The sequence below is a fragment of the Leptopilina boulardi genome, unplaced genomic scaffold, assembly GCF_019393585.1.
Source record: "Leptopilina boulardi isolate dan_hultmark-lab unplaced genomic scaffold, ZJU_Lbou_2.1 LbouV2_255, whole genome shotgun sequence".
Taxonomy (NCBI): Eukaryota; Metazoa; Arthropoda; class Insecta; order Hymenoptera; family Figitidae; genus Leptopilina; species Leptopilina boulardi.
The window spans coordinates 1102826-1118089 of record NW_026137813.1 but is presented as its reverse complement, the minus strand read 5'-3'; the positions used below and the strand labels follow the sequence as shown (position 1 = coordinate 1118089).

Below are 15264 nucleotides of genomic sequence, written 5' to 3'. Positions count from 1 at the left end.
AAAATATTCAAATTCGGAAGTTTAGAAAATGTTAATAAATAAATATTTAAATTTTCGAAGAACTTTATTAAAATATTGAAAAAAATTTATTTAGGTAAATTTTTTAGAAATAATTGAATTTCAGGAAATTTGAAATTGAAACTCATAAATTTTAATTGATGAATTTTTTTTTACACATAGGTATTTTAGATAATTAAATTTAAAAGGACTTTTAGTTGAAAAATATTTTAAATAATGGAATTTTTAAAGAACTTGATTAAAATTATTAAATATAATTAATTTTGCAAAGAATTCCAGTTAATATTCTTTTAAATAATTCAATTTTTAAAGATGTAAATTTTATTCTAAAAAAATCTCGTATTTTCTTAAAAAAAAAATCGAAAAAGTCACATTTTATTGAAATAAGTTAAAAATAGTCTCATACATTGAAAAAAAAATCGAAAAAATTGTGCAATCCGAGGCCCATGCCAAGAACTTTTCTATGTTTTTCAGATAAAAAAAAAAAAAAATTCAAGGACTTTTCCATATTTCCAAGGAATTCCAGGTATAGAAAGAAAGCAAAAAAAAATTATATATGTACATCTATTTATTGATATATTTAAAATGCAATGATTTGAACAATTGCATATATTATTAAAAAAATACAATAAAGATTTAAGCCGTACAAAATTTATAAGCGTGACACTGTAAACTTTTAAAAATCATTAACGATGGTACATAAATGAATTTTCAAATAAAACTAATACATATCTCGTCACGCAAGCCTTAATATACAATTATATACACAGATTACTATAATAACTAATCACAGAGATCACTTTAAATAAAAAAAAATTTTAATTCTAATAAATTAAACCCAGATTTTTCAAAAAGCCTCTTACTTTTTTTTAATAACATTAATGTCCTCTGATATAAGACTTATCAATGAACGTCTATATTTTAAAATAATTTTTTATTCTTCCTTTAGAAAAAAAAAAAAAAAATTCAAACTCCCCAAAAAAAAAAAACTAGTTTTACTAAAAATTTCTTAAAAATTAAATTTCTATCTTCTCATTAAAATTTATATGAACACCTTATTGGAAATAAAAAAAAAATATTAATACTTTGTCAAATCTTAAATCATTTACAATGTAATAAACAAGTATAAATTATTAATGAGGAGGTAGAAAATGTTTAAATGTTATTACATTTTCTTAAATGTCATATACACTTCTACTATTTATTTTATAAAAACCAAACGTCTAGATATTTTCTACAATGTACATAGAATTTTCAAATTAAACGAATTATTAAGAAGAGAAAAAAAAACAAACTAATCTAATTTTCTTAATATAAAAAAAAATAACAACTATTATCATTCTATGTTAAAAGTCGAGCATTTTGTCATAATTTTATTATCAACATTAATATTTTCCAAAAAAAAAAAAGAATCAGCGCACATTTAATTAATGTTCTTAAAGAGACAAGTTTTATACTTTTTTATTTTTTAAAGACAATTTTCTCCATTGATCTAATAGTGTCACGATTTTAATGAACAATTTTAATGAATGCAATTATTATAAATAAATTGTGATTCGAATTTTGATTATATTTCAAAAATTCGATTTAGAAGAAATTTTTCTTTTATAGAATTTCAGTTAAATAAACTTTTCGTCTTTAGACAAACACAACCAATAGTGTTCTTAATTTATAAAATTTCCAACACTTAATTTTTTTTTGTCAAAGGCTGAAACACTTAAGAATTTAAAAAAAAAATCATTGATCAATAAATTAACATATAACTCGAAAATATTCGTCTGCTCTAAAAAGCGGTTAAAATTAAAAATCTTCGACTTTTAATATATATATATATATATATATCATGAAAAGAGAAAAATAAAAAAAATTTTAATCTTAAAAAAGAGAAATCAAATCTTTGGGGGGAATGACCAGCACTCAAATTAAAAAATGAATTTTTTCCCAACAAACTAAAGAAAAACGATGAAATTTCACCAACCAATCCATTGATCCCCATTTTTAGAAGAGATTTTTTTCCAACCATGCCAAGGTTTATCAAAATTTTCTTCTTCCTCCTCATCCTCCTCATCTTCTTCTTCTTCTTCATTTTCGAAAAATCGATTATTATCGCCATTGGGAAAATAATCTTTTCTTTTGCTTACATCGCTACTTGTATCTTCATTTTCAATATCCTCATAATGAAGATCATCATCCATATAACCAACGTCACTTGTACTATCATTAGTATATTTATTATATTCCTCGTCTGCTTCTTTTGTAATTGAATCAGAATTTTCCTCATTATTGCTAATTCTACTAAAATTATTATCTTCATTAAATTCACGTTCATCTTCCATTTGTATTGGTCTAAATCCAATTGATCTTAGTCTCGCTATTTTTAAACTACTCGACGAATTAACAGGTACAAATGCTGATTCACGATGAATCAAAGGATAAATATTATATACAGATTCAAGCTCTTGATCAACAGTTAATCTTTCACTAGTTTTTGAATTTGAAAATGTCTCCTCATTTTCAAATCCATTTAAATACTCGTGACTATCAACTGAATTGTTGTCGTCGTCATCATCGTCGTCATTGTCATTAACTTCATCGTCTTCATCATCATCATTTTCATTGTCATCAGAAAATACCGCGGCTTCCTCTGATTTAATATCATCTAAATAAACCTCTTCTACTTTTGTAACTGATAAACGTTCATTATTGCAAACTAAATCTGATGAATGATCAAGTTCTATATTCATTTGTGAACAAGAATTAATTGTTGGTTCAGTTATTAATGAACATTGCGATACTGCGTCAACCATTCTTGATTTTTTCGTTAAATGATCCACTGATTCCACATTGATCCTCTGAAAAATGGTAAATTTTTTTTTTTTTATTCTACATTTATGATAATTATGAAACATTATTCAAAATTAGAAAATTATTTTTATTGCTTGATTAATTACATTATTTTATTATTTTTCATCGTCAATTTTTTGGATTATTATTATTTATTATGTTAAATGAAAATTCAAGTAAATAAAAATTCGAACAAATCAAAAATTCTATGAAGTGAATTTTCGGTTATATAAAAATTCTGTAATATAGAAAATCGGCTTGATGAAAATTCTGCAAAATATTAATTCAAATAAATAAAAATTCGGCTCTTAAAATCAAATTTCTTCCGCAGGGTTGCCACAAAATTTTCATATTATAATTTTCCCTAACATTTTCCCTGATTTTCAGAAAATATTTTGTATTTTTTTCGAATTTTAAATGATAATTAATTAATAATAATTAATTAAATAATAATTTAAATTAATTTTTAGATAAAATTTAATTTTAAAATATATTCTTATATTTAAATTAATTTTTAATTTCTTAAATTCAAGTTTCTTCAGGTAAATCCAATATTCCTCAAATTTTCCTAAAACTCTTAATTTTTATAAAAGTCAACATTTTCTGTCAAACTTTGACAAGCTATATTTTTTCAGAAGAGGGATCAATGAAATTTTCTTTGTTTTAAGGTGCCAATTTATTTATCGACATTATTAGAGAGTATAAAATTATGCTACGTCATTTAAATTTAAGAAAAAAACAAATTTTGTTAAAAAATAACTTAAAATTCTGGATAAATTGAAATTTGTAACTTCTTTTACAATTTTCATTATTTTTCATCGACAATTTTTTAAAAATACTTTTTCCATAATTTTGACCAATCGAGCTTATGGGTTTTATATAAATTTTAATTTTTTTAAAAAAAAACAGAATTTCTAAAAAAAAATTTTAAAAACTTTAAAACCAAAAATTATTTTTTTCTTCAATTTTTCATTATGAAATATAATTCTAGGTTCAAAAGAAGATTTAAAAAAAAGTGACCACTCTGCATTACGTAAATTTTAATAAATTAAAGTTTCACTGATAATACATTTATTCATGTAGTAAAATTTTTTAGCGTTTATTCTATATTTAAAAAAAATTAAGTAACTTTGTAAAAAAAATTTATAAATATAAATGATAAAATGATTTCATCTTCGTTAACTGTTTCGCAAATCTCTCGAACACGATTTCTATTATAATTTATTAACTTTCTGTAATTTCTTTTTTTAATTCTTTTAAATTTTTACAAAAATAGATTCAGAAACTACTATGTTTTAAGTATATAACAGAAATATAAACTAAACTTTCTCTAATTTTCAAATTATTTTGAAATATATAAAAAATATATTTCACACATAATTAATTAAATTTACATCTTAATAATAATAATAATAAATTTTTAGATTTATCACTCGATAAAGGTTTTAAAGGAAATGAAAAATAGAGTGATTGATAAAAATTTTCTGTTTCTTTTAATAATAATAATAATAATAATAATAATAATAATAATAATAATAATAATAATAATAATTTTTCGATATTTTTTTGAAAAAAAAAAACTTTTAAATAGAAACAAGTAACGAAACTGAAGTATGCAACGTTTATGATAAATGATTTTTAAAGAAAAAATTTTTTAAAATGAAAAATTCTTTAATTTTTTTGTCTAAAAAATATTTTTTTTATAATTTGTTGATCAATGAAAACTACAAGAAATATTTTTTAAGCAAAAAATTATAGAATTTTTTATTTTAAAAAATTATTTCATTAAAAATTGTTTATCATAAACGTTTTATACTTCAGCTTCGTACAAGTATGTAAATATTTGTAAAATAATTTTGAATTGCAAAGAAATAAAATATAATTAAAATAAATTTAAAAATGTATGAAAAACATTAAATTAAATAAAAATGTAAAAAAATAAAAATTTCTTACGAGAAACTTCCAAATTAAAAACATTTAAAATTTGTCCTTTTTAAAAAAAAATATTTAACAGAAAAAAACAACATTTTTTTCTTCTTAGTCTCATTTTTTTTTAGAAAATTTGTTTTGTTATTTAGTTTTTATTATCATTATTATTATTAAATATCAAAGAGCTATAAGCCCTTAAATAAATAATAAAATAAATAATTTTCACAAATACCTGTACATCTGTGTTTCTCGTTAGAATATCCTGAAAATTTCTTGTATTTTCTAAAGATTTTCTCTGCTTTCCTCTTGATAAATTCAAATTAATATTTCCTGTTTGCAATTTCCATGATTTATTAATTCCCGCTTTCATTCGTTTTCTTCGTTTCGATAATTCCGAGCGTTTCGCTGGTTTATTAAGAATTCCTCTTCTTTTTTGAAAACCGGTATTACTTATAAATCCATCAGAATCTTTACCAATTATTTTACGACATCTTAAACGTCTATTTCTTGGTCCTCTAATAATAGGACCAACATTTGCATCAATAACAAGATTAGCAATTTCTCGTCTTTGTTTTTTGCAAGCCGATGATTTTTTTGTTATTTTCGATGAATTCTCTGTAATTTTTGACTGTGTTCTTTTCATTGATTTTGAATAACCAATAACACCTCCAGGATCATCATTAAATTTAGAATTTGCTCCATTATTAATAATTTGTCCATTATCATTATTACAGCCTCTATTTCTCTTTGATAATTTTGAATAATTCTTTCGATTTTCATCATTTCTATTGTGTCTCAATATACGTTTTGATATCATTTTAAAATTTGACGATGCTTTCAGTCTATTATTATTATCACCATTTGAATTATCAATATGTTCACTATTATTACTCTCTTTATTTTCTTTTGATATTAATGCATTGTATGCCTTTATAACTGATGATTCCTCAATTGACAAACCAATAACATTTCCAATTAATAATTTTGCCATTGGATTACGTTTTTCTTTGACAACTAAATTTAAAATTTTATCTGGCGTCAATGCTTCCAATGAATTTGATGAATTTGAACTTATTGAATTACGTTTTTCGGGACAATTTTTTGTTTCTTTATTATTTATTATTGGAAAATTATTTTCTTCTGTTTTATCATTTAATGGACAACCAACAATTTGATAAATTGATTCACGTGACATTGTTTTTTCAATAATATTTTCTCTTTGTGATATTAAACAATTATTTTTTAATGTTTTTTCATTAATCTCCAATAATTGAGTTTCATCAATTTTTTCTATTTGATGATTTGATTTATAAACACGTGAAAATGTTGATGTTTTTTTAATATCCTGTTGTACATTATGAAAGGAATCATATAAATCAGTGCGAACAGCAATATTTGTATTTAATAATTTTGATTGTCCAACTTGTTTATAGGTGAATGAATTTTGTGATAAATTTTCTTTTATTAATGAACGTGAAACAGGTGGTGTTGTCGATGCAGCTGTTGGTTTTTTAAAAACTTGACGCGTTAATATTGCAATTCCATTTTGTGATATTGATGGTGATTCACTTAATTTTTTATTATTTTTTTCACAATTATTATATTTCTCATTATTCACAATTGAAGAAATAGTTTGGCTATTTATTTTTTTGGAAGATCGCTTACGAAGTGTGCACGACAATTTCTTTGGTAATTGTTTCACATTTGTTGTTGTTGTTGTTGTTGTTGTTGATTTTGTTGACATTGAATTATTATTGTTATTAAGCCATGATGGTGATTCTTGATGTTGAAGACGAGAGAGGGCAAATTTATGTTTTTTTGAATTTTCCGACTCGCCAATCCAATGTGCAATAACAATGTAAAGACCATCGTAACGATAGCCAGTTTTTGGTGAATAAACATTTGAGAGACTGTAACTACGTACCAAACGTAAAGGCACACAACGTTGAAAATTTAAAATTAATGATTCATTGCTTGCATCTAATTCTGAGTATTCTCGGCCAGTTATTGTTAGAATTTCACCTAAATCAACATCCTTTGATTCGGAATTTTGAGGAGTACAAATTGAAATTGCTCCAAATGGACCATCGTGAATATCTAAATTAAATGGCTTATGAACTCCCTGTCTTGAACAATCAACACGAATTCCCCACCATGTGCCTGATGGACAATCAGCGATTGGTCCATAATTTCCAGTTGCCTGAAAATAAGAAAAATAAATTTTTTAACTTTTCTATTTTCTAATTTTCTAATATAAATAATAATTTATTAATAATAATATAAATAAATAATAAATATTAATCTTAGAGGCCTCGGATCGAATTGAAGGCGAAAAAAAGTCGTTTTTAGTCGATTTACATTCTAAAAAAAGTCGATTTTTTTTTTAAGGTATTACTCACACGACTGGTAACATTCAAAAGTTTTTTCTAGTCACTGTACTTATGAAACAGTAAAACATGCGAGTTTCAAATAAAACTTTTGCGCAGGTACAGTTTCACACATTAGGCATCTCAGTTCATATACACAGACACACACATATCACGGTCTAGAAAAGCGATCATGGCAACGTCGCAAGTTTTTGATTGCAAATGGCGTCTTCTGTTAAAAGATTCTTTCGCAGTGAAAGATAAAAGTTTTTGTTTTAAAGTGCGTGTAGATGTAATATTAAAATTTAAAAGATGGAAAAACAATTGAGACACAAAGGCAAATTTATTAAACAAAGCGTTCTTACCAAGAAGACGAGTTTTCTTGCCCAAATGACTCGGGGAAAACAACTTTGCGATGAATTAAATAATGTCAAAGACGTAGACGTAAATAAAGTGACAGAAATTTGTCCTGGTCGACGAATTGTTGAATTGGACGTCATAGCAAAAAATTTAAAGTGTATAAAGTGCAAGGAAGCAATTTTCCTGAATGATATTCAAAGTGAAAAGTGTTTTGGACTAAACTCAGTTCTAACCATCCGCTGTCAAAAATGTTTGACAGAAACATCAGTTCCAACTGGAAAATTCCACAAAACCCTGGAATCACACTCTCACTCTGACGTGAATACAAAAGCAGTTTTAGGTAAGATTTGCTGGTTTGTGAATTACTTTATCATCTTAATCTTAACCTAACCTCACTTTTTAAATATGCAGGAGCTGTACATTCAGGAATCGGAAACACGGCGCTAAATAAGGTGCTAGCGTGTTTAAATATTCCTTCAATATCAACAAACTTGTATAAAAGATATGAAAGGGAAGTTGGGCCTGCACTGGAAAAAATTGCAAAAGACAGTTGTAAACAAGCCGCTACGGAAGAACGCCAATTGGTAATAAACAATGTCGACCAGCTGTGTGAGGATCTGTAAGGTTTTTTTTAGTTCTTAAGTTTATTATTTAATTTAAAACAAAATATAATTTACTAGTATATTATAAACATATAATACACTTATAAAATATTAAATAGAATTGAATGCTTTTATAATTCTTCATTTGATCTACAATATGTATATTTATATATTACGAATTAATTTATGTTATCATTTCTACAATATTGAATTGTATAAAATCAAAATTTTTTAAGTATACACATATTTATACATATAATATACGCATATTTCTAAGTGTCCAAATGATATTAAATGTTTTCAGAATATTTTATAAGATCTGACATAAGCCAAAAGTTTTGAACGTTCCTATGAACGAAATTTTTTTTGCAACTTCTTCAAGTACGAATTTTAATACAAAATATTGTTCAAAATATCTAAAAAGAAGTTATTAATTTAATAATTATTTAATTTACTGTTTTATTTTACATGGTCATCATAATTTTTAATAATTTATAGTTTGAAAAAAATATTTGTTCATATGAACGTTCAAAACTTTCGGCTAATGATCTGACTGCATATTCATATACCATAAATTGATTTAAGTATTGATTTATACTAAATTTAATTGTATAAAATTTAAGAAATTTTAGCTTGAAATGTGTAACACGTTTATAAAATTCCGTAATCTTATAAAATTAAATAATGTAACATTATTTAAATGTTGATGTCCATATTTTAAGGCATTTACATTTAAGATAAAATGTAACAAACAATAAACAATTTGAATTAAATTTTTAAATCTTTTCATTTTCTTTCTTAATATATAAAATTTATATTTGAATTTTTTTTCAGTCCACTTGATATTGCGAAAGATATTTATCCGTTCAAAGAGATTTTGAAAAACACACCAGAAGAATTTGACTCGGCTTTGGGAAATATTGTCAATATCATAATATCATATGATATGGGATGGAGTAAACGCGGAAACGGAAGAAGTTATAATAGTTTAAATGGATACGGTTGTATAATAGGATTTTTAAGCGGGAAAATACTAGATTTCGGGACGAGAAATCGCAAATGTAAGCTTTGCGCAATAGGACGACAGAAAGAGGATCACGATTGCCGTCAAAATTTCGACGGGAGTGCCAAGGCGATGGAATCTGATTTGGGAGCTGAGTTAGTAAACAATAGTTCAATTTTAAAAGAAACTGGTGTTAAAGTCAGAGTTGTGATTGGTGACGAGGACAGCTCAACAATTGCGAACATTCGTAAAGGGAATGAGGAAACGATTTACAAACTCGCTGATCAAAATCATTTACGCAAAAATGTTGGTAAAGAGTTATACGCATTACAAACCGATTTTAAGGAGTTGAGAAAAAAAGGTGTTATCCAACACATTAAAAAGTGCTTTTGTTACGCAGTTGCACAAAACGAAGGAGATCCTGATGGAGTGTCAGCAGCGTTACTCGGAATACCAGAGCATTTGTTTGGAAATCACGGAAACTGTGGAAATTGGTGTAGCAGAAAATTAAATAATGCTACAAAATCACAGACAGTTTTATTGACTGATAAAACTCTCAAGAAAGAATTGAAACAACTTTTCAAAAAATATGCGGATAGTGCAGAAAAATTTTCCATTGCTGCTTCAAGTCAAGCAAATGAAAGTGTTAATAATATTATGGCCCATAAAGCTGCGAAAAATCAATGTCATAGTCTAAGTGAATCTGCGGATTATCGTTTTGCGAGTACTGTATGCTCCAAAAATATTGGAGAAACACATTTGTTGAATGTGCAAGAAACATTAAATCTTTCTCCTGGTAAGCATACGAAAGCGTTTGCAGAAAAAAAAGATAGAATTCGATTGGCAAGGAGGATCAGACAAAAATTACCAGAAACAAAAGCAAAAAGAAATTTATTAATCAAAGAAAAAGAAAATCAACGACAACAAAAAGAAAGAAACGAAGGAATCAAATATAAATCGAATTGTGGCTTTGACATTCCAGCGGTTGCTGACAAAAAAGCTATTCTACAGTCTTTAAAGAGTTTAACAGGAATTGTTTCTAGAACAATTATTCAAAAAATAGCTAATGCAGGTCTAGATTTTGAAAAACTTGAAACAACATATAAAAATGCAGGAAGTGTAGGTTTGGTACAATTGTTGACTGCATTGAATGACCAAAAGAAGGCATTGGTCACTAAACACAAAAATATTCTTGAAAAAATTACAGATTTTTTCAAAAATCATTGCAAATGAAAGCCAATGTTAATTTTATTATGTAAGTTGTTTGCAAAAATGAAAAACATTCAATAAAACTTGAATACAAAATTATATAATTTATTTTTGTTGAAAATGTTCAAATTCTATGAACAAAACAGTATTTTTATATATTATAACCAAATTAAAGATGTGCAAATGTGTAAGAATAATATATATAATATATTATTGTTTCCGTTGAAAGTGTTTATAAACAATTTAATATGTAAAGTGTAAAATTATTAATTTAAGAATAAATAAAAATGAATTATATTTTAAAATATTTGTAATTTTTATCATTTATAATTATCCTCATAGTTTTATTTATTTTTAAATCTTTTTTTTTAGATAATTTATAAGTTAAATCTTAAAAACCAATTTTATTTGTTAAATAATAAGTTTATGAAATTTTTATATAAAAAATAATTCAAAGTTTAGGCCATTTAATCAAAGATAGGAAAAACATTTTTTTAAAAACTTTTCTATTTTAATTTTCATCATCATTTTCAAGAGATTAAAAAATCTATAAACCATTTTATTACATTTTGTAAAAAAAAGCAACTTCCAATTGTATTGAAAAATTATACATAAACGTGCGAATGTATAATATTAATAACAAAATATATAAACATGAAAATACCATCGAGATGTTGAGATAAAAAATAGAAAATTGATTTTGTTTTTTTTAAACATTAGAATATATGGCTTAAACAACAAAAATTTTTATAATAACTTTTGTTTATGATATTTTATATTATTATATATTTAATAAGAAGTTGTGACTATTGAAAAGTAAGACAAAGAACCAGGATTTAATTCAAATTTCGCGCCTAAATCAGCAGATCACATGTATCGTTCAACAAGCGCTGTTGCCACATATACTCATTCATCCTTCAAAGACAGCAAATATTTTATTAATTTTTTATCTTTGAAATTAAATATTTTTTGAACAAAACGGTAAAAAATTTTCATTTTTTTTATATAAGTTCATTTTTCCACCATAAATATTGTGTTAGTTTTTTTTCTAAATCTGTCGAGTAGTAATGATGCAAAAAATTGAAATCTGTAATGAATACATGGTTTTCGTATCCCGTACATGTAAAAGATTGAAACTTTGATTTCATTTTTTGGGACTTAGAAACGGTCAATTTTATTTTTTTTTGTATTACTTTGTAGATAAATACCTAAGGAATAACCAGGCACACTTTTAAAAAAATCTGTCGAAAAAAAATCTACGTGAGTAATACCTTAAATTAAATTTAATTAGTTTATAGAAAATATTTTACTTTAAATAAGTAAATAATGTTATTAGATATTAAATATTCATTTTATTAATTATTTAATAAAAAAAACAATTCTAAAAGAAAATTATCAATAAAATGTATTTGGAATATTTCAGAATTGAACTAAGGCAAATTTTCAAAATTTTAATTAAGTACGACAAATTTCAAAGAAAATTCTTAAAGTTCTATTTTCTTAATTTTTTTGAAGTCTAATTTAAGCAATTTAGTATAATTTAAAATTTTTTCCATACTTTTTAGTTTTAATAGACAAAAAAATTCCGAACAATTATTAAGTTTTTATATAGATTTTTAAATTAAAATATTTTTTTAATAATTGAATTGTACAAGATTTTAAATTTGAAATACATTTTCTGCAAATTTAAACTGTTGCAATTTATTTTAAATTTTTGTCTCAATGAAAAATTTAATAGAAATTAAAGACAAAAATTGAATTTCAAAAGTTTTTAATTAAAAAATGCTTTCAGATGATTAAATTTTTTGAAAAATATTATACAAACCATTAAAAATAATTGAATTTTGGAGGAGTTACAGTTGAATTTTTTAAAAATAATTGAATTACAAAAGATTTTATTAAATTTCAGACAATAATTAAATTTTACAGAATTTGAAAATAATTTATCAAATAATTTTAGATAACATTTTTTAAAAATAATTCAATGTTCAAAGATTTATCATTCAGATTTTTGAAATTAATTAAATTTCAAGTGATTTTTAATTGGAATATTTTTTTAATTTCTGTGAATCAAGAATTTAATTCAAAGTACAGACAAAAACTGAATTTTAAAAGTTTTTAATTAAAAAATGCTTTCAGATGATTAAATTTTTTGAAAAATATTATACAAACCATTAGAAATAATTGAATTTTGAAGGAGTTACAGTTGAATTTTTTTTAAATATAATTGAATTACAAAAGATTTTATTAAATTTTAGACAATAATTCGATTTTACAGAATTGAAAATAATTTATCAAATAATTTAAGATAACCTTTTTTAAAAGTAATTGAATTTTCGAAAATTTGTAATTCAGATTTTTTAAATTAATTGAAATTCAAGTGATTTTTAACTGAAATTTTTGGTGATGAAGAATTTCTTAGAAATTATAGACAAAAATTGAACTTTAAAAGTTTTTTAATTAAAAAATGCTTTCGTTTCATTGAATTTTTGAAAAATATTATAAAAATCATTAAAAATAATTGAATTTCAAAAGAGGTATAGTTGAATTTATTAAATTTCAAAAAATTTTAGTTTGAAATTTTTTGAAAATAATTGAATTTTAGAAGGTTTTAAATTGAAATTTTTTAAAATAATTGAATTTCAAGTGATTTTGAATTGAAATTTTTTGATAATTTTATTTGATAATTTTTAAAAAATTTTAAGCAATTATTAAAAATTTTATAAAATTTTTAATTGAAAAATAGTTAAAGATAATTGAATTTTGGAAGAGTTACAGTTGAATTTTTAAAAATAATTGAATTACAAAAGATTTTATTAAATTTCAGACAATAATTAAATTTTACAGAATTTGAAAATAATTTATCAAATAATTTTAGATAACATTTTTTAAAAATAATTCAATGTTCAAAGATTTATCATTCAGATTTTTGAAATTAATTAAATTTCAAGTGATTTTTAATTGGAATATTTTTTTAATTTCTGTGAATCAAGAATTTAATTCAAAGTACAGACAAAAACTGAATTTTAAAAGTTTTTAATTAAAAAATGCTTTCAGATGATTAAATTTTTTGAAAAATATTATACAAACCATTAGAAAAAATTGAATTTTGAAGGAGTTACAGTTGAATTTTTTTTTAAATATAATTGAATTACAAAAGATTTTATTAAATATCAGACAATAATTCGATTTTACAGAATTGAAAATAATTTATCAAATAATTTAAGATAACCTTTTTTAAAAGTAATTGAATTTTCGAAAATTTGTAATTCAGATTTTTTAAATTAATTGAAATTCAAGTGATTTTTAACTGAAATTTTTGGTGATGAAGAATTTATTAGAAATTATAGACAACAATTGAACTTTAAAAGTTTTTTAATTAAAAAATGCTTTCGTTTCATTGAATTTTTGAAAAATATTATAAAAATCATTAAAAATAATTGAATTTCAAAAGAGGTTTAGTTGAATTTATTAAATTTCAAAAAATTTTAGTTTGAAATTTTTTGAAAATAATTGAATTTTAGAAGGTTTTAAATTGAAATTTTTTAAAATAATTGAATTTCAAGTGAATTTGAATTGAAATTTTTTGTAATTTTATTTGATAATTTTTAAAAAATTTTAAGCAATTATTAAAAATTTTTTTAAATTTTTAATTGAAAAATAGTTAAAGATAATTGAATTTGTGAAGAATTTCATTAAAATTATTGACAATAATTTATTTGGAGAAGAATTTAAGTTAAAAATTGGTTAAATAATTGAAATAACAAAGATCTTAAGAAGATTTACATTGTATACTGTAGATGTATTTTGTTTAAAAATTTTTGTAAAAAAGTCAAAAAAGTCGTATAATCCGAGGTCTGATTCTTAAATTACCATTTGAATGTATAATTATTTGTTTATTTATCTATTCGTGTTAAAACTACTAAAAATAATAATATACATAAACATCTATTTATATCTATTGATATTGCTTACAAATCTTACAAATACTTTATATAATATAACGTATAAAGTTAGATATTTATATTAAATATGTTTAGAATACCAAATGATTTTCACTAAATAAAATTATGTACCGTTTATCTTTTTTTTTTCTTTTAATTGTAATTACATTAATAGTATATACATGAAAAACATTACTTTATATACATATACAAAACTAATATTATGAACAACTCTAATTTCATAAACTTTATTATTATCGTATAATAATCAAATGAAACTTTTGTATTCATTATATATTAAATGTGTCATCAAAATAAAAACACACCAAAAATGATGCCCTCAATTGTGTACATATTATATTATTTTGAAATGACAGACATTTATAGGTTATAATTTGGAGAAAAAAAAACAATTACATTTCTCAGACAAATAAATAGTAAAAATAATTTACCTCGTGAGTATTTGAGAAAGCAGCAAATTTATCATCATCTCTTCCATTTTTTGATATATTATTTGTGTTTAAATTGTTAAAAAGTTCTTTAAGATCCTTTGGACTTCTTTCGTCGACCTGTAACAATCACAAATTTTAACACACACAACACACACTTGTTAACATATATTTCAAGTGTAAAACTAATTTCAATTGGTAAAAGAAATTTTGAAAATTAATATTAACCTGTTTTTGCATTTGCAATTCACGTAAAATTGATTCATTTTGATCAATTGAATCGGAGTAAATTTTTAATCCGACCTTCTTTCTCGCCATTTTATTTGACTTTTGTCTGCGCGGCTTACTGCGCACACCAACTGCGCATACAATGCGGGAAAATTCAAATCTTTTCAAACCTTGTATTATATTCGATTTAAGATTTAAAATTATTAATATTTAATTGTTATTTATATAATATTAATTAAATAACTCGAATTATTTAAAAATTCATTGATACTTAATAAGTAAATGTAAATTAATTGTAAAAAGACAATTTTG

General features: G+C 23.1%; 2 protein-coding genes across 2 annotated transcripts; one reads left to right on the top strand and one right to left on the bottom strand.

Moving 5' to 3' along the window:
- Positions 1-570: 570 nt before the first annotated feature.
- LOC127280868 (homeobox protein 2-like) lies at positions 571-15067 on the bottom strand. The gene is made up of 4 exons (XM_051304177.1): positions 14953-15067; positions 14728-14844; positions 5024-6991; positions 571-2870 (listed from the first exon to the last, which is right to left on the bottom strand). Exons 1-4 carry the CDS (start codon positions 15040-15042, stop codon positions 1989-1991), a joined length of 3057 nt encoding a protein of 1018 aa, XP_051160134.1. The 5' UTR covers positions 15043-15067; the 3' UTR covers positions 571-1988.
- LOC127280869 (uncharacterized) lies at positions 7336-10456 on the top strand. The gene is made up of 3 exons (XM_051304178.1): positions 7336-7857; positions 7929-8136; positions 8954-10456. Exons 1-3 carry the CDS (start codon positions 7470-7472, stop codon positions 10353-10355), a joined length of 1998 nt encoding a protein of 665 aa, XP_051160135.1. The 5' UTR covers positions 7336-7469; the 3' UTR covers positions 10356-10456.
- Positions 15068-15264: the final 197 nt, after the last annotated feature.